Consider the following 21,188-nt stretch of genomic DNA (forward strand, 5'->3'; position numbering starts at 1 on the left):
CAGCAACATCTGCTTCCCTTCCTGCCCACTCAGTGCAAGGGGCCTGACCTCCAAGCCTGCAGTGTACGTGACCACTTGGTCTTTTGTGTCTGCACCTTGACAACTGAGAGTGTGTCAGCCCCGATGATTTCGGTTATGCTGCTGTCTGCCCAGTATGATATGGAAGGAGTTCATGCCATCGCTTCCCATGGGCTCCTGGATGATGGTTGACAACCAAGTCTTCCAGGCACCGGTGTGACAGATGGCTCAAAAATAAGATATCATATTACATTTTCTTATACAGTGCTGGTCTTCAACCATATTATTAGGATACAAGCAGCAAGGATAAAAGCCTTAAAGATGCACATCATAAAACTGCAATGAAATAGATCTTACTTGAATTAATAAGCTGAATCAGCTACAGCATTCTGTAATCCCCCATGATGTTTTGTGACAAGAAAGCTCCTTAAAATAGGACGTGCTCATTGAAAGTCTAAAGCATAATCCACTAGAAAGTATTCCTATGGATGGGATGTCAAAAGGAATAACTGAGTTACACTAATACTTGGGCTCCTATCTCATCTCAGTATTGCATGGTCTCTTGTCTGTGATCAAATGTAGGTAATATCAGCTTGTGCAACCTGGTTTCACTTAATAAGAATAGAATTATTAAATGCATTAGGAAATGGTCTTCATGTTTAATTAAAAAAAAAAAGTAACAGCATTTTGCTGAGAAGATGCTTTGGTTTAAATGGGAACACTGGAGCCTTATTCAGAATGAACCCTTTCCAGTTTAAAGTAGAAAATTAAATTGTAATATGAATGTAAAATAAACATTGCATGTGTTTAATGCAAAAAGTAGCACCCTTCCAATTGACAGTAAACTTGCCATTTTTCAAAATATTTTAGGTATCTGACATTACACCTTTTGCTTTTTATGAAAGAATCACAAATGAGAAATAAATGTTGTCGTCTTGCTGTTCAATATTACCGGCAGATCATGGAGCTGACAGAGAATTAACTTACATCAGTACCTTACATGTAAGAGAAACACCTTGAAAGGCAGGACTGAAAGTGCAAAAGTTGTGCTTTGCTTAATATTAATCTAACGAAAGCTTGTGCCAGCATTCATTCCACTTAACTAGAGACACATAAAAGAAGTCACTAAGTTGAGAGCCCATGTTTCGACCCAGCCCGTAGAGAAAGAGATGTATCTACTTGTCTTCATTGACTGTTGGGAATCTAAACTAGCTTTAGCTTAAACTATGCTCCCCACTTCAGCCTTTCTGTTAAATTAGGGAAAGAAGAAGGCATTCAGCCCTAAAAGCCTTCATTCTTAAATGCCAACATTAAGTCAACAATAAAGAATAAACTTCTTTAATTTTGCCTTGAGTTCTCCACGTTGGCATGCAGACACTGCTGTAACAGACACTCTGAACTACAGGTGATAGTACCACTGTTCCTTCCTACTATTCCTATCCCTTCTGAGGCCATGTTTTTGTAGGCCACACTTCCAAGGAAAGCAAAAGTGAACACTTTTCAGATTCAGATACAGAAAAGAAACCACTGAAAATGCTAAAAATGTCAGCTACAACACTGAAAGTACAATTTAGCCTTACGAGTTCATTTACTCTTTGGCTTCATTGCTCAAGTTGCCAAAAAATTACTCACCTTCCCTAGTTATATAATCACTACTTATTAGGTTGATGTGAGTTAATTCAGAACTAGACTATAATGAATTGATTTAGGCCTTACTTCCCACCAGATATGTCAAATTTCATCTAATCGCATGCGGTATGGAATTTAACTGGGCAAAACAGGGAAAGAAATGAAGAAATAATGTACCTGTGAGTTTTACTTCTCTTGGGGGAAGTACAAAAGAAATTAAATTCCCCAGTCTTCTTGGTTAGCTCTACTGGGTGCAAAGCAGTGGCATGTTAGAGATTTCTGAGATAGCACAGAGAAATCCGACACGTCTGTCTGGTATTGCACAGGGCTGCGGAGAGATACTAGCCTGGGTCCCCAGAAACAGGATAGCTCCATTGGCATGACAGTCAGCTTGGGCTAATGAAAAGTCAGTGTAAAGGTCTCAGTGACTGCTGACATCAGCCTTCTAAACATGATTCCTGTCTTCTAGTGTCACAAGACACTAACCCTTACATGTGTGTAAAGTCAGGTAAACATCAAAGGGCATATATCAGCAAAGGGCAGGGGTCATCCTACTTTCACATAAGTGATACTTGGTATCATCAACAAGAACAATGATCTGCTGAACTTTTAATTTCAGTCATATGATTTTGAAAATATTTTCCATGTATAGAAAATTTAAGAATTGTATTTTATATTTTCCTGCAAACAGCTTTCTCTTATTTGTCTGCAGGGAGGGCTTGTATTTACAATTAAAGTACTTCACTGGTGCTAACTGGTGCTAATGCGGGAGAATCCTTACAGTGAACAGAAAAGATTCTGAAGCCACCTGCTTTCTCCTAGACTGTCCTTGTGATGTAAAGCTGGAACAGCCACATTATAGATAAGTGAAAAGTAATGTCTTATAACGACTATGAATCATACTGCAAATCATCCCATGCCATTGGGTTGTAATGCAGAATAATACATTTGTCATTTACTGGTTCTGAAAGCAGGGGTGAATTTACACCCACACTTGCATGAACTTAATCCATATAGCTCATTCGGCACTGCCATAGTAATATCTTGGAAAACTGCTACAAGATAATATAATGAAGTTTGATATAATCCGGTGCAATGGTGTTATGTAAATTAAAGTAGACATCTTGATCAGATTACAGGCAGGATGCAGACACTTGTAATAGCAATATCAGGACTGATATGAATGAAATATGAGTGGAAATGTGTGTATAAGCACCAGAAGAAAGACTCTTAGAGGAATGGCCTGTGATTTGAATGAGAGCATTTGTTCACAGCAGTAAAATTGAGGAAAGTGTTGTTCACATCAAGACCAGAAAGCTTTCACTTGCATAAAAACACAGACAGCCAGTGAGTGGAACACCCTCAGAATCTGTCAACAGGAGGATAACTGCAAGGTTACAGCACATCACAAATGCCTTTCCTTTTCCTACAAGCCCACCAACAAAACAGACCATAGGCATAATGATGTATATATTCCAAACCAGCAAAACCAGATACTGAACTTGCCTAAAGATTACAGAGGCTGAAATAAGTTAGGTTCTGAGGCAAAGAATCTTGTAACAACTGCTGATTGTTAAAGGGTGTAGGAGACCTGTCCAAAAACTATTCTGGCAAGAACAGTCTAAGAGACACGATGAAGTCTGGCTAGCTGGTGTCCCTTATTCTCTGTGTTGCTCACAAATGATCCTGGCCAGACCATTTGAATGCACACATCCTGGTGCTTTCTTTGTGGGTGTGAGTCAATGAAATCTATCAGAGAATGAGCGTGAGTGAGTAAAATCAACAGGGATACTGTAAATAAAGATCACCTTCCCTTTCCGTAAGTTCTGCAATTGTCATACTGATTTCCTACAAGGAGAAATGGGTAAACCGTATATTGCCAAAATCAGAAGTTCATTTTCCCCCTCATCTTATCGTTAGCAACATAACCACCCTGATCTCGCTGCAGCAGGGCGCGTGCAGGAGAATGAACTGTTCCTACTAGATGGTGACACCACAAATCTCTGTATTAATGCGGGTCTGGCCAAAATGTTCTGTGTTAGGATATCTAGAAAGAAGTAAAGGCAGATTACACTGAACAAGTCCCAAGTCTAATTAAAAAAGAGAAAGAATATTAAGACAATATTTGGGTGTACAGGGATAGAGTTAGAAAAGCCAAGGCAGATCCACCAGCAGCAAAAAGGCAACCAGGGAAAACGTGGGCCTGCTGATGAACAGGTGTAGATGACATGGGAAAGGCTGTAATACTTGATGCCTTCTTTGCCTTGGTCTTGACTGATAATTCCAGGTCCCTGAGAGAGAGGGAAAGCCTGGAGCAAGGGAGACGCACCCTCAGTGGAGGAGGATAAAGTTAGGGAACGTTTGAGCAAAGTGGACATACACAAGTCCAAGGGACGTAGGCAGTGCCTGGATTTGACTGGAATAAATAACAGTCCTTCAGTCTGTGCTATTTCCATTTCCAGCTGTTAAAACAGCAGTAGCCAATTGCTCTTTTTGTGTGAATTAATGCACTTTGACATAAGAAAGAAGACATCTAAGTAACTATAGTAGGCTAATTTCTCTCTGACTTTTAGATGGTATTAAAGACAAGGAAATACTTGTGACTGAGAATCTCTCATAAATATATAAGAACAACTGCAAGGCCTAAAACTGCAAGACAGCATTTCCTGAATTGGAAACGGGATAAAACATTGACCCATATAAAAAATTTCATTTTACACATAGATACATACACTTCTAGATTGACATATGCATGTACATATTCTAAACTTGTATCTGTTTCATCCTTAAAATAAATGGTGATTAAAACTGACAAAATACTCTTTTTCTACTAATAATCAAAATTAGTATTCAGTATTTTGGTCTATGGATCATAAACCCCAATAATTTCAATTAAAAAAAGAAAGTATTATTTCACCTAAAACTTGAGTGTTGACTGTTCTGCTCATACAGAATTCTGGAATATTTTTATTTTCAGAAAGATTAATGTTCTGTTCCCGGACATGCTATTTCTTTAAATAACAATATTGAATAATGATTTAGACACGGTTAATTTAATTCTCATAGAATTATTTACAAAGTTGAGATGATATTTTTGAGGTTTTTCACTCTCCTCTTCAATGTCATAAACTTTTATAATTACAATTCTATTCCTTTTCTCTATTTTGCATCAAATTATTGAGACTAAATCCATCATTATTTAGCTTAGATTATCTAGTTCCTGAATAAGAACAAAATAATTGCAAGATTTTCAGTTTTTAACAATGGAATTTCAGTGTTCATTAAGCTTATTAGTAAGCTATTATGAACACTGCACTTTAAGAATTATGTTACCACTAATTTATTTTTTTACTGTACAATCACACATTACATCACTCCTTATTCCTCAAGAAAACAACATTGCATTTGCATCAAACTGATTATTACTGCGTTATGTTGCTTAGATACTGTACATTTCAAGTTTAATGCATTTTATGTAGGCATTTTACTTGCAAATAGCAAGCACTGCTTCACAGAATACATATTCAGAAAACATTTGCCATAATCTGCAATTTACAACCTATTATGGAAAAGGAACAATGTAGTTTCTTGAAACAAGGTTTTATATGTTCAGCAACATTAAAGCTTTATCAAAATATTCAACACATACCTGTTCCCAGGCAAAGACATGTTGATTGAAGTAGAACTGAATTTGTTCATTGGCAATGTTGATACAGAGTTGTTCAAAAGAATTTTTTTTGAAATTCTCAAAGCCGAATATATCAAGAATTCCAATGTTCAAACCATCATCGTTTCCACTGCAAAGATTAAATAAACTTTCTATTGTTGCATCTTTATTTTAAACTGACTAGCTTTATTATTATTTCACAAAAGGAAATAATAGGCCAAATCTGTATGCAAGTTAAACAGGATAATTGTTAATCCAGATATCTCTTAAAAAACAATTTTTGTTTGAAATAGAATAAATAAACATCAATTCAAAGATGACTGTATTTGCAGACCAGACACACTGAATCACATAATGACCAAGTCAACTGATAATCACAGAATCATAGATCGTTTGGGTTGGAAGAGGCCTTAAAGATCATCTAGTTCCCCTTGCCATGGGCAAGGACATCTTCCACTAGATCAGGTTGCTCAAAGCCTCATCCAACCTGGCCTTGAACACTTCCAGGGATGGGGCAGCCACAGCTTCTCTGGACAACCTGTTCCAGCGTCTCACCACTCACAGAGGGAAGAATTTCTTCCTTAGATCTAATCTAAATCTCCTCTCTTTCAGTTTAAAGCCATTGCCCGTGTCCTATTCACTACACGCCCTTGTAAAAAGTCCCTCTCCAGCTTTCTTGTAGGCCCCCTTTAAGTACTGGAAGGCTGCTAGAAGGTGTCCCCAGAGCTTTCTCTTCTCCAGGCTGAACAACCCCGACTCTCTCAGCCTGTCTTCAGAGGAAAGGTGCTCCAGCCCTCGGATCATCTTCGTGGCCCTCCTCTGGACCCACTCCAACAGCTCCATGTCCTTCTTATGTTGAGGACCCCAGAGCTGAATGCAGTATTCCAGTAGAGGGGCAGGATCACTTCCCTTGACCTGCTGGCCATGCTTCTTTTGATGCAGCCCAGGATACGGTTGGCTTTCTGGGCTGCAAGCGCACATTGCCGGCTCATGTTGAGCTTCTCATCAACCAGCACTCCCAAGTCCTTCTCAGGGCAGCTCTCAATCCATTCTCTGCCCAGCCTGTACTTGTGCTTGGGATTGCCCTGACACATGTGCAGGACCTTGCACTTGGCCTTGTTGAACTTCACAAGGTTCTCACAGGCCCACTTCTCCAGCCTGTCAAGGTCCATCTGGATGGCATCTCTTCCCTCCAGTGTGTCCACAACACCACACAGCTTGGTGTCGTCAGCAAACTTGCTGAGGATGCACTCGATCCCACTGACATATTACCAACAAAGATGTTAAACTGCACCAGACCCAACACCAACCCTTGAGGAGCACCACTCATCACTGGTCTCCACTTGGACATTGAGACATTGACTGCAACTGTCTGAGCGCAAACATCCAGCCAATTTCTTTTTCACCAAGTGGTCCATCTGTCAATCCATGGCTCTCCAAGGATATCATGCAGGACAGTGTCAAATGCTTTGCAGAAGTCCAGGTAGATGATGTCAGTTGCTCTTCCCTTATCTACCAACACTGTAACCCCATCATAGAAGGCCACTAAATTTGTCAGGTACAATTTGCCCTTAGTGAAGCCATGTTGGCTGTCACCAATCACCCCCTTATTTCCCATGTGCCTTAGCATAGTTGCCAGGAGAATCTGCTCCATGATCTTGCCGGGCACAGAGGTAAGACTGACAGGCCTGTAGTTCCCTGAGTCTTCATTTTTTCCCCTTTTAATCCATGTAGAATTTACAATTTTATTTTTAAACTAATATTTGCTAGTTATCATTCTGTTGTAAAAAGTTGGCTACAGTACAGAAACAACATGCAGCTCTTTTCATTTCTGTTGTAATAAAACAGGTTTTACTCACCAGCATCCTGAAATTAGAGTGCTGTCATTAAATATTATTTCTTCATATTATTTATTCACAACAATTAAAACTGCTTATTTTAACATGGAAGTGAAAAGAATGAATAGCTAGACCTTTTGTGCATCTAAATAACCACTTTAAGTACTGCAGTGTGGTATGAATTTAAATTAGCAATTAAGTTCCAGAGAAGTACTACTAGTAAAATCTTCAGTTCGAAATTTTAGCTAAGGCATTCTGAGAGATACATGGTCATTTCTGCAACTGGAAAAAAGTTTTAATATTTGTATTTATTTGTTGAAACAAAAAAAATTATGAGGATATAATTTTATATCAAACTGAAGTTGACATTAGTGTCTTTTCCTAGGTAAATTAAAAAAATAAATCACATTCTATCTATAAAATCTCTTTGAGGTGTTCTCTGTAACCAATTCTTTTTTTTTTTTTTTAATAAATACTTTAGGACATTGGATACGAAGAATCAGTCTCAAGATACTCATGAATAGTACTTGAACCTCTTTGTGAAGTCCATCTCAAAAATGGAAGCATTTCATTGTGGAGAGATCAAAGGTATTTGTTGATTTTGACCTGAATTTGGTGACTATTTTATGTCTGGAAATTACATTTTTGGTGCACAGACTGCTGAAATCTGTCTGCCCCGTTCCCTCTCAGAGCTAATTACATTAAAATAGCAAACACAAATTATTTTACTACCACAAAACCAAAGCAGACTTCTGGGTTTTGGGGTTTTTTTGGTATAGTGAACGTTTCAGATCAAACTTTCTACTTCCTCACCAGCATAATAGGTATTCAATTTGAAAAGGGCTCTGTAACAGGCACATGAGAGAAGCACACAGGCTAGCAGTGCCACCCCACGTATCATGAATTTTATCCTGTCGCTTACGATTAAATTTCTGTTTATTGCTGCTCTGCTGTAACCAAATATTTGAAAGTTTATACAAATTTCAGGATTGCATCCTTGGCTTCCTCTGATGTTTAAAAAAAAAAAATTCAGAAAATCCAGATGTGCAAACCAAAGCTATTTATAACTGATATTCCTCTTCAGGTATTTATAAGTTTGCCCCTTTTCACAGCTACTACCTGCCATAGAAGGTCGTGACTTATAGGATCTACAGTGCAAGTCACATAATTTATTCGTTGATTAATTTGCAAAATATGTTATATCCTCATTCCCAGTATCTTTATTGTCTCTGTCACCTTGTAAAGGAAAGGTGGACATTGACCTCAGTAAATGTGTTTCAAAACTGCTCTCACATATATACGAAACCATGCTCATAACAGCAGTCACAGAAACAACAGCACCAGCAGTGTAAGTAAGAGCAGAATTTGTCCTACGTAATCAACAGGTGAATGTCGAAAGTTGGCCCTGGAAACGTATAAAGGAAAAAGTAGTTAGTGTGTAATGTACAAAGGATTAAATGAGTAAAGGTCTAACAGGAAAACAACAGACGCCTGTGCTATCCATATCTACTGTATTTTCTCTGCATACTATGAATAGGATAAAACATGGTTTTAACACGGTGGTGTCATAAACAAAAAGGTAGATGATATTACCCCCCCAAGAAGATCTCTCTTTATTCTGGAAAAGCTTCTTTTACCTTAAATGTTTGTCAGGTTTGAGTAAAGTGTTGATGCGATTGACTATCCAGCTAAAGAGGCGCCCGTACAGTGCTTTGGCCATGGCGTCTCTGACATCGGTGGCCTTTTCCACAGTGTTGGGACGAATAATTGTTTCTCCTCGAGTCACTACACAGTGAGAGGTGAGAGCCTCTTGCAGTTCATCTGCCTGAATGCACAGCAAGGACGCACCTAGGAAGGAAGGTCACAGGCATAGTTCAGAGGCAGATTTTGGAAGGAAAAATACGTGTTTTTGAAATCAAAGCTGCAAGTGCAACGTATTATGAGTAAGGAGTAAATCAAAGTCTTGAACTATGACAAATGAGGGCGTTCATGCCAAACAACTGTCAGTATCTAATTTAGTCACCAGCCTTCCTAACTTCCACTGCAGTCAATGAGTAAGTGATTCAAGCAGAGGCCTTTAGGTTCTAAATTGCTTTTATCAGGGGGGCTATTTCTCCAAACGGTCTACGGAGAAATGCTAGGGAATCTAGGTAACTATGTCAGGAGTATGTAAGTTGTGAGGTGTGAATATCCCTCTCTGTTATAATCCATCCATATAAGCCACCGCTGTCCTCTTTTTTCTCAAAAAAGGGGTGCTTCTTTACCAGTCCACAATATTTTTCTTTCTATGACAGGAAAATGCCTAAGAAGATAGCATGAAGACTTTATTTCCCCACTTGTAATCACTGAGAAAGAGAAGAAACTTCCTTCACAATCTTTGCCCCTTTCCCTCCTCTGCCTTCTGGCAGCCTATAATATTAGGTATCCCTTCCAAAGAATTAGTGAGCCATATCTCAACAGGCACATGTGGGGAACAAGTAATGAATATTTGAGAAAGAAAGTGGGAAAAAACTATTCAATGTGTTAATGAGGTTCTCCATCAAATGTTCAAATACCCTTGGAAAAATTCCAAATATTTTCTTTTGTGGCATCTGCAGTATTAGTCATATTTCCTGAATGCCAGTGAACTGGTTAGTCAAATAAGGTGCATAACATGGAAATTTTTTTCTTTTTGCATTTGAATTCAGGTGGGCTTGGAATTAATCTATCTTCAGCATTTAATTATTCTTGCAAAATTTCCATGTCAATACAGTTTTCATTGATAACTCTCTTGGAACAAAAGAAATTTGCTATCAAAACACTAAAGGAAAACAATCGTAAATCAAGAAAAAACACTCACAATTCTCAAGGGCTACTGGATTGGAAATGTTGCTCTTGTCAATCATATGTTCAGATACCACTGCAGAAAATTCAATGTTACCCACATTTAAAATGGCAGCGAGGACACTATACACACTTCCAAGTTCCTGAAAAGTATATTAAAAAAGATGCAATAATTAATAGCCAGATAGATTTGTCACTTTGGTTTGTGCAATGGACACATGTGTGCATTGTTTCCGAAGACTTGAACAATCACTGTCTCTGTCTCGTCTGCCACATGCCCACAACTTTTAGCAAAACATTTCTCAGCATAGTCCTTCAAGTGTAAGGCACTCAAAGAGGGCAAGACAAACTACAGTCTCATCTCTCTTCTATAATTGTCCACAGGACAGGATTGACATGGAGTAGGGGAAGCACAAAACAGTGGTGAGCATAATCCTCTGACACAGGAGGAATTCAGAGGCTATTTATATCCACTCTTCACTGTGTCTGTAGGCATAACGGTGTCTAAAAATGTAATATCTAGATCAACAAAAATATAAATAAATCTGCATCTATATTTCTTCAATCATGGAAACAAAGGTACTCCCAATAATAGGACTGCAAGAGCTCCCACCAACATCATCAGGAAAAGTTTCACTGGGAGAAGAATGAGACCTCAAATCTCCAATTTGGCAAAGCAAATGGCACTTAGGAACTGTGTACTCACCAGAGCACTGTGGTATGGACTTTATTTAAACATATTTATATCTCGAATTATTTAGCAGCTTCTGAAGAGAGATCCCTCGAAAAAGGGCTAATATTAGTCTTGTCAGTGGAGGGATATATAAGGTAAATGATTTTAAGTACTTATATATGACAAAATCATATTTGCAATTAATGAAATAATGCTTTCATTCTAGGTTTGACTTAGATTTGAACTGCGAATTTTCATCTGAACTATGAACGTTTATCAGTATACTTGATTATCTCTGAGTATTTTTTATTCAGAAATGCTGAGGTGTTTCTGTAAAGCAGGTTTTAAGCTATGAATCTGTGATACGATTTATTCTGAGGCACTTACTATCTTATATTTTATAAATAGCAGTTTTTTAAGTTTTACAGTAGTTTTATAAGAAGCAGTTTCGTAAATCTCATTGGTATTTTATAACCATAGACTTCTCATAATTGCACAGCATTTTATCCTAACTGTTCAATAGTTTGCTGGTACCATGTTAGGCATCATTTACTCAGACAAGTCCTTAATTGCTCTAGAATACTTGATCTTGTTTTCAACACTTTCAGAAGTCAATCTAGCAGTTAATAAATTAATTATTCCAGTGACAGCAAGACAAACTAGACAAGCTCAATCTCAAAAATAATGCTCAGGATAATTGGTGCAAAGTTTACCTAGATTTTAAGCAATAATTTTCATTTTAAGCTTAGGGACACAGATGAAATGCAAAAAAATGGGGAGCTTAACTTCTGCCATTATGCTGTACAGTATGTATAGCTGTTGACTTTTTTGTGCCCTTTTGCAGTGTGCTTGAAATCTGGCTTGATCTGTCTCATACAGCATAGCTATTGTTCGCCTCAGGCGATCCTTTCCTATTAATTTGGACATGCAGCCTAGAATAAAACTGTGATTTTAAGACAAAGAGTAATGACAGTAGTTACTCTTAAAGCCTGCCAGTCAGTTAAAAACAAATTTAAAAGAAATAAAGCCTTGCTTAGATCTCAGTTTTAATTGGAGCGGAGAACATATTCTGTCCAAGGTTTTCTGCTAATAAAACATGGAACATGCTTATATAGAACATCCTCTGTGTACTGGGATGAATGGCAAAGCTTAAGGCTGAATTACTGAAAAGTGAACTTAGAAAAGGAACTCACTATCTTGCAGTATCTTTTTCTCACTGAAAATAAACTGCCTCTGCCGTATATCCTATATCAAAACCTGAGCGAGGGAAGAAGACTTCTCTGAACCTGCACTCTTTCAAACACAGCCTCAGACAGGCTAATTCATCCTGTGGAGAATGTAAGACAGGCTAACTCGGATGGGGCTCACATGTAACCACAGATTGCCTATGGTACTCAACCTGCTTCTGAAACTATGGGGGTTCTATACAGGCAGATAAATCTTTACAGAATCAGCTCACGGTGGCTTGCTGAGTTAATCAAGTGAAGATACATGCTAGAACTGCACAATGCGTCCAGTGACCTAGTTCTAACTGGATCTTCAGTATGTAAGGAAGGCCTTCTCCTTTGGATGATCAAGATTACTGATTCCATCCATCAAAGTGAACAAAAGAACTGGGAACAAAAACAGACTTGCTGCTTTTCATGGTATAAATTAGGACTTATCAAGGTCTCCGGTGCTGTGGCAAAACTGCTATCAGTGCTGAACTGTGCATATCCTTCCGTGCTGCTTCTGGAAAGGTGAAAGTACGGGTGTGAAAAGATGTGTGATATTACAGGTGTGATATTACTAAGTGCAGTTGTGAATAAGCATGTAGAGGAAAAAGAGACCGTGAACTCTGCTGCTGCTGTGGCTTAATGCAAAACGAGTATGGAAGAATAGAATAGGCGAATAAATCTGTTCTGCTAGCTATTCAAATATTTACACTGAGGGAAGCCAGAAATAACCAACTGAAGTGAGTAGTTTTCTGTGAAAAACTCCTTACAACATGCAGTTTTTTCAAAGAAATTAAAACATACATCCATTCTGCAGCACTAGTGCCATATTTCACAGATACTGTATGGATCATACTCCTACTATCATTTGTGATAAATAAAGTCAGCAGTAAACTACAGCTGTGACGCACCACTTCTCCTGTGAAGAGAGAACTAGGGTGCAAGATGGGGTTTCCTTCCCTTGCATCCTATTTTATAAATCCAGAGGCCCATTTCTTATTGTAATTATACCAAAGACAGCCTGAGGAGAGTGGTTTAATGGCCAACAGAGCAATGATCTGAGATCATAAAGAAAGTCAGGTTCAGTTAATGTTCAGTGATAAGACTCACTTCAAACTTCATTCAACTTTGCCCCTGGAGTTGTGGAAATGTATTGAGTTCATCAAAACTCAGATCAACTCAATGAATTTTTAGAGCTCTCACCATGGACTTCGTCTTAAAACAAAGATGAGGCTCATATTCACAGCCCTAAAATTATAGGCTAATAAACAGTTACAACATCATTTTCTATGCATTTAATTCGCAAAAGCATTTTTTCCCAATTACTCAGCTGTGCTACGTTCACTGATTTCAAAGTCTTGTTGACTAATACCATTTTATTAGTTTATCAATGCCTTGAAAACTTAAAAATTTAAATGTGGCAATATAACAGTAAGTTGACCATGCAATATCCTAAACCATAAACACACGACTGCTAAAGGAAGAAAATAACAAGGGAGATCATTTGAATGCCTTATGTAAGTTTTTCCTGATTAAGGTAGCCATTAAAGTTCACCAAAAAAAGAGAGTTATCAGCACTCACCTCCAGTGTAAAACCTATGACTTTGAAGCACTGCTCAATTAATTCAAACTGAGACTTATAAAAGCTATTGTTCATGAAATCTTGCACTATTCTGAAATGATCATTTTGCAGATATCTGAAAGAGTTGACGGATACGGAGTTAGAATGTAAATGAGGTGAGAACTCAACAACACTGCACTTCTTAGCAATCAATTTATATAAAAATAAACTGCATTACCTGGGAGGTCTATATTCTGGCAGTTTATAATGTGCCAGTTTTTTCTTTTCCGCAAGACCAGCATAAATATAATAAAAAATATGGAAATTTTTCTCTCCTCTGAAACAATAGAAACAACAAACTGGTTTAGTAATGTACCTATGTTACATTTAGTGATGACATACATGCTATTATTAAATGTTATTTTAATAACAGCCAAGGCTGATGCAAACTGACTGAGGGCTCTGAAAGAAGCTTTATTACACAAGTTCCTGGGAAGCGAACACCCTTTCTGTGCCACTGCATGTTTGTTCTGAAGCTGCCAGGGCAGCTGCTTGGTGCTACAAGCAGCTAAATGCTGCTCTGCCTTTGATGCAGTTGGTCAATGCTGGGTGAGATCTTGCATGTTGCTCACCCACCCACACTAAATGGGCTGCTTAACCTCCAGTTTTTAAAAAAGTCTGTTGACCATGAGAGAGCTGTACATTCCTCATTCACTTAATCCAGTATGTTTGCTGTGTCCTTTAGCCCTGAACCAAGAAAGCACATAAGCACACATTCAGCAGAGGGCCTTACGACTTTGCATGCTTTGTCTAAAAGTTAGGCACCGAAATCCAGGACAGAAGGTTTATTTGCACATCCAAGTGTCCTGTGCACCTTGAGGAAGAAGCGGATGCTTAGGTGGAAATTTCCAACCACCACTGAACCTTGAGATGGCCAAGTCAATAACTATGAAATGGCAAAAAGGAATTGTGTTCAAACCCCTGGTTCATGCATGAGCTGAAGCGTGTGTCTCAGGAACACCATTACAGCCTTCTGTGAAATGGGATCAGAGCCCAGTGCACTCCTCGTTGCATGGGGGTACCTAGATCAGAGTTTGGTGCCAACATAGTTTGCATATTTTACTGTGGACAGTGAGCAGTAAAAACCAAGATTATTTCAAGGCGCAGGAGCAGATCCCTATTATCTTCCCCCTCAGTGTCTTAACTATTAGGTTGCATAGCCACACTTCGTACGACTTCTGAAACCTCACTGTGTCCTGATGGTTTGTGTATTCCCTTGGAGAGGTAGGGAAACCTGTAGGTTCAAATTCCCTTGGCTTGAAGTGGGTCTGGAACTTGAGTCTCACATTTTCTGGGTAGTCAGTCACTGGTTTTCTGCAAAAAGTCATCTCTATCTCTCTATGTGAGGTTGGAATCACATTCTCCCAGAAAAGTGGAACAGACTGTCCCTGCAGTGCAGATACCTGATACCAGTTCTCTGCCCTGGCATAGCTGTAGGGATAGGCCACACCAAGACCTCAGTAAAGAGGGGAGAGCACGCTTGACACAAACAGCTTCAGGCGCCCTTGGGAAGTTCACGCCTCAAAATTTAACTTCCTATAGTGGCTCTCACTCTGAACAGTTCAGTGGCACCTTCTTGTGAATGCAAACATCCAAGCACTTACCTAAATAGCATTTGAGGCACATAAATGGTTTGCCTGCTTCCTGTCTCAGCATGTGGCTAAATATAAATACAAACTGACAAACACAGAACAAATCCATGAAAAGTTATGAAAAAAAAATAGCATTTTAAGGAAAAAAAAGATTTTATTCTGAAAAAGCGGTTTATGTGCTTATGTTACAATAGGGAAAACCCCACCATTTCATAAAATTGCCTCTAACTTTAAATTGTTTATTGAAACATTCAAAGTGATACTTAGATGTTCTTCATGTCACAAATCTACAACAGGCAACTGTTTTTCCTATAGTTATTATGGCAAAAATAGAGTTGTCAAAATATTTCTTATCTGGATGTGCTACGTATTAGGATAGAAAATAAATGTCAATAATTTAAATTAATTGGAAATGCCATTTAATTTTTCTGTCATTGTATATTATGAGATACACACATGAGAGAGATGGATCTGTTCTGCATTTGGTCCATAACCCTTTATAACTAAATCCTACTACATGCTCCAAAATAGCAAACGAGCACTTTGCAAACAAACATACAAGCAAAAAGCTACAAGAGAGGAAGTGTAGAGGAATTAAATCCAAGTGATATACTTAACAAAATACTTCAAACTTCCACAAAGAAATTTATAACTGAACTATTAGAAAGTTTTAAATTCTTTACACATTCTGATACACTTCATATATCACATACGCACTTTTATGAGATTTGTTTAAATAACTCAGGAGGCAATGAAAAAAAGAAAAATCAAGAGTAGTTTTCAGCTAGGTTACAGATTTATAAGCTATTCATATATCATTTATAAGAAAAAATCCCAGTACCTTATTCATCTTTGTGTTTTGATCCAAGATATTTTCCTGCATTTTAGACCTACTCTGTAACATCCAAATTAGGTAAAATATAATTTTTATACTTACACTGCCTGGTGGACAACTCTGGATTTTTCAAGGAGATACTCTGAAATCTGAGCTCCTACTACAGTGCCACCACAAGTGAATTTCATTTCCAAGTATTTTCCAAATCTACTTGAGTTATCATTGATGATAGTGCCTGCATTCCCAAATGCTTCTACGAGGTTGTTCACCTGAAGGATCTTCTCCTGTAGAGTCCTGTTATTGGCCTGGATATGAAAAAGATATGCCTTAAAATTATTGGTAATCATTCAAATATATTAATTCTTAAGTGTTTCTTTCCTCTTCTAGTTGGTATCGTGAAGCATGATATCATCAAAGCAGCCATTCCCATGTGAATCATATGGAAAGAAAGGCATGTATATATCAAGAAACCTGTCAGAATACAGCAATCTGCAGAACTAATGGCTGACTGGAAGAGGTAACACACATAATGATAACAACGCCACCAGAACCAGTCAATTTGTGTGGTTCAGAACTGAGATGGCTGGCTTGCTTTTATGATCCCTGTTACTGCTGCGCTGCACCATACCAATAGATCAGTTTGCTTGTATCTCACCTGGGACTTGCAAAAATGGCATTTTATTTAGACAATTAGGTCGTCACTTGCCAGAACGACCATGTCCCACTGACAGCAATCTCATTGTGGAAGGAGATGAAAAGCTAGAAGAGGATTTAATTTAGTACAGTTTGGGCGATTTGAAGACACTCAATTAAACAAGGGACAGACTAAGTCACAGCCCTTGCTGCAGTGGGTATTTCCTTGCAGAATCCCTCAAATATTTTCAAGTGACCCTAGTTCAGGAGGGAGGAAAGGGTAGACAGATCAGCATCATGTTCCAATCTAACCTTACAAAAGTTCTTCGGAAAATGTATTACAGTCTTGCCCCGCTACCAATGCCCTGTCCGCAGGTTCAATTCCCAGTCAATTAGGCCTAAGACAGTGAAGCCATACAGAAGCATCCCTTTGAAACATACCTTGCCCAGGACAGTGAGCTGCTGAACCAGGAGATGGGCACTTTGTGTCTTGCCAGCTCCACTTTCTCCAGAAATAACGATACACTGCAGAGAACAAGAGCATGACTCTGAGCTCATTATTCACCTCCCAGCCTAGCAAAGGATACAATTAAGATACCTCATCTTTACCTGATCAGAGTTGTATGTCACCATGGACTGATAACCTATGTCAGCAACAGCAAAAATATGAGGAGGGTTGGCAGTCCGTTTGGCTCCTATATACAGTTTAGAATGCTAAGTGTAAAAAAAATGAAAACATTATTAGTGTCCTTAACAACTTTTTTTTTCCACTATCAGAGCTTAGTTTTATTTTCAGATTAGTGTACGCATGCTGAGGTTACCAGCAGTGATGTTTTCTGAGTCAGCTGTTACTGCACTCACTATACTGTATGTTCTTATTACCATAAGAACTGCTAAAAAAGACGAAGGGCAGTTTTGTGTGATGTCACCTGACTATGCTATGAAACTCAAATTATTAGAAGAAAATTTAATGTTGCCAGACATAAAGGACCAAATTACAATTTCATTCTATTTGTACTTCACATCCTCTTAGGATTTCTGCATGATATTGATGTAAAAAATTAAGATCTTTTCAGTACTTACAGTAACTGATAATTAATAAAGGCAAATTATTGTATGACCAGACATTCATATCTGTACCCTTTTGTATAACAGGGAGGTAAATTCACAAAAGTTAAAATTTTACTGGGTTGCTTTGTAAATTGTTTGATCAATTAAGCAACTACGGCTTTCCCAGCTCCAACCTTCAGCCATTTACTTCAGTATTGAGGCAAGTTGAGTATTGAGTTCTCCATGGGAAGTGGATGAGAAGGCATGCTCCCATGCACAAAAAGAGCTAAGATTCACCTGAATAAATGCATTTATCTGTACAGATGCTATTTCTGAACTAGCTCCCACAAGCAGCTAGTTTATTTACACTCAGTGGACTTCTAGTTAACAAATTTCATGAAGTTTAGTGCAATTTCTCTCATCCTTGAATGAATGTCGAAAGTTGCTAGAAGAACAATGACCTCAAAAATCCCATTTTTATCCATTGATTAAAATGAGTGACTTGCTCAGATATAGATAACTGCACTTTAGACATGATATAGACATGATCTATGCTATAAAGATACTAACGATTAAATTTTTTGGAATTTCTCATTTCTGTGCTGAAATTAGTACAAGATAAGGATGCGTGTCAACACGCACTTCAACGGACAATTGTATTGGTAATTCTGTTTTTCACAGTGAACTGAAGTAAATCTCAAGAATGGTCTTACTTTATACTTAACATGAATATTCATATTTTAATAGAAAACAGTGCTACTTGAAAAAGACCAAACCTAGATTTTCACACCTGTGAAGAATAAATGTCTATGTTCCGAAATGGATTGACAGCGATGAGAATGTCCCCAACATACGTGTAGATCTGATCCTTGGCATAACCCTTCTGCAACTGTTCTGTTACTGTATTCTGATGGAGAAAGAATAGGAACATTGAATCACAAAGGGAAAAAAAGAATATTAGGAAAATGCATAAAATATTTATAAGGTTACCATGAGTGAGAAGGAGAAAGAAGGAAAGTATTAATGGTCAGGAATACAACTGATCTTGCTCAAAAGTGAGCCATACTTTCAAACACACTAGCATTCATAATTTCCTGTGTCCAAACTAACTTTGATCAACATATACTTGCAGATCCCCAAGTGACTGTAGAAAAAGGAGTTAATAAGTACTGCTATAATGCAATTAATCAAAGGTTTCCATGAGACAGTCCTGTCTTGATTTCTAACACTACAGGTTCATGTAAGTCATCAAGCAAGAGTCATATGCTTGAATTCATAACTATCATTACAGCTGCTCTAACACTACTCTCAGTTACGATAAGACACAAATGTTCAACTGTTTGGATCCTATTAATATAAACAATCAAGCATCTCTCTATATGAACAACCAGTCTTTGCTGTGAATGTTCTTTGTTGCTGCAGAGCCAGTTCTCCCTGAATCAAGAAAACAGAAGGGCCCATTAGCAGCATACTCAATTTCTTGACATAATTTCCCTCAGCTTCTGCATACACAGCTGGGTATGTAAAATGTCTGGTCAGGTTTCCAATCAGAACAGGACATAGGGATGGATGAAGAAATTCAAACCAGCCTTAAGACTATTCTGAGGTATGTGTGAGAATATTTAGGCGCCATTCCCACTGGAACAGAACGACCAGAAGCAGAGGACTACAGAAGGAATTGCTTTCCCTCTACATCCGTCTGTTCACAGTGTTGTGCGCTGTGTTCTGGTTACTGCACTTAAAACCTGAATTCTCAACAGCTGAAGAGGTTACATTTCCTTCACAGGAAAACATAAGGAGAAAACCTTCATTTTCCATTACCTTGATAAACTCTTCCCTTTTTGGTTTTGAATGCTACATACACTGCTTTTGGCCATAATCAGATTCACATTAACTGAATTTTTTTAAGGGAACTTATGCCCTTTTTGAAATTATTTCTTGCACTGATAGAAGGCCTCCTGTTTTGCTCTTCTGGTGGGGCTACCTAAACTGGAAGAAAAATTTGAAGGGAAGAAAGGAGACAGTTCTGAGAAACTGCCATTCATATCTGAAAGAAGCTTTAAACAGAATTGGATTTAGTAAAATATCATGTAGTCAAATGATGCCTTTAGGTAGAGGTTTCCTGAGGGCTTTCCTGAGAATACTCCACCTCTGAGGAGACGAGATATACTTCCGGCTCATTTGTTTTTTTGTACGTGTCTTCTCTTTAGCTCGGATTGTTTATGTGGTTCATGGCGAAAGACAAAAAACAGTCTTGCTAGCATATGGCTATGCCCAATATTAAAAAAATGCTTAAATCTGAGTTTTGGGCAGTAGACTAAGCTTTCATTAGCTCAATCAGTATTAACTAAACACTAAGCTACTATAACCAAGCTCTTGGATGACGGTAGATGTTCTGTGGGCTGTTAGTATTACATGGTTTACTAGCTCAAAAGCCACATTTAGACTTCTGGACTGACAAAGATACAATATATCAGAGAAGTTTTATAGATAACAGAATGCGAATTATGGTCTATGCACAGCCTGGTGCAGAAAGAATGAATGGTTTGTTTACAACCACTGATGGCCTCTAAGACCTGCAGATAATGTGCTGTGGCCTGATTCTTCTTTCTGGTTTTGAAACTTAAAGCATAAACACAACAGACTTCCCCCCTCCCTTATGCATGTTCCCCTGCTCCTAGTGGACTCCTTTTCAAAGTTTGACAAACCAGTGAGATTTGTACCAGTAATTTTGTCAAAAGTTCACCAGAAGGCATTGACAGGTCAGAGCCTCAGCTTGACATAAATTGATCTCAATGTATCTCCACACCAAAGTAAGTCAGCCTAGGAGAGTATGGTAAGCTAGTTTAAGACAACTCTAGATGTCCAAGCAACAGGGGAGAAGGTGTTTCTTCTTGGACCTGGAACAATTTCAGGTTAACACACTATTGTAAACTAGATATTTAGCTGTAATAAAATCCAGTAATATAAATCCTGTTACGCAAATGGTGCTACAATATTGCTAGGTCTAAGGCTGCAACTGCAGAGGGTGTTCTAGCTTTGAGTTGGAACCATTCCTGACGCAGCAAATCTCACCTAAAATATTTGGCATAAACTGGGAAATACCATTGTACATTACACAACTGAAATATAGGTGAACTTGAAAATCAACAGCACACCATTATGTTTTAATATGTGACCACCCCTCTTCAGCAAAAAGGAGGTTCTTACCTCATCCAGTACCTCCAAGGTTGCTAAATCATCCACTTCTTCCTGGTGTGAAACTAGTGACTTACTGTAGTTCCCTTTCTTTGTATGAATACGCTCAAATCTAGAAAAGAAAGACACGCAAATTACTGATGTAAGGAAACACAGAGCAGATCTTGCATCTGTAATCTGAAGGCAATTCAGCCAAAACATTCCAGCTTTCCGTTGTTCTGAATTCAAACACATGAATGTTTGAATAACAGGACAGGATATAACTTCTTAGTGCAGCACACCCGTACTTGACAACTCAAAATCTATGGTTTGATTCCACAACTGATACGAAGAACTTTTTCACTCTATAGATCCTTGCTTGACCACACTCCTACATCACCTGCAAGACTGGAGCTAC

At 38.2% G+C, this 21,188-nt stretch overlaps 1 protein-coding gene across 3 annotated transcripts in view; it reads right to left on the minus strand.

The window, feature by feature from the left end:
- Positions 1 to 21,188, minus strand: part of MYO3A (myosin IIIA) — a 121,696-nt gene that overhangs the window by 39,919 nt on the left and 60,589 nt on the right. For all 3 annotated transcript variants that reach the window (XM_086614536.1, XM_086614535.1, XM_086614534.1), the window contains exons 9-18: positions 20,804 to 20,903; positions 18,384 to 18,500; positions 17,153 to 17,257; positions 16,985 to 17,068; positions 16,013 to 16,215; positions 13,662 to 13,760; positions 13,445 to 13,559; positions 9,992 to 10,118; positions 8,790 to 9,000; positions 5,297 to 5,444 (exon numbers count right to left, since the gene is read on the minus strand). In XM_086614536.1, the coding sequence (XP_086470662.1) occupies positions 5,297 to 5,444; positions 8,790 to 9,000; positions 9,992 to 10,118; positions 13,445 to 13,559; positions 13,662 to 13,760; positions 16,013 to 16,215; positions 16,985 to 17,068; positions 17,153 to 17,257; positions 18,384 to 18,500; positions 20,804 to 20,903 (1,309 nt within the window). The remainder of the gene's footprint in view (positions 1 to 5,296; positions 5,445 to 8,789; positions 9,001 to 9,991; positions 10,119 to 13,444; positions 13,560 to 13,661; positions 13,761 to 16,012; positions 16,216 to 16,984; positions 17,069 to 17,152; positions 17,258 to 18,383; positions 18,501 to 20,803; positions 20,904 to 21,188) is intronic.

Source organism: Tauraco erythrolophus, chromosome 7 (assembly GCF_009769465.1).
Source record: "Tauraco erythrolophus isolate bTauEry1 chromosome 7, bTauEry1.pri, whole genome shotgun sequence".
In the NCBI taxonomy this organism is placed as follows: domain Eukaryota; kingdom Metazoa; phylum Chordata; class Aves; order Musophagiformes; family Musophagidae; genus Tauraco; species Tauraco erythrolophus.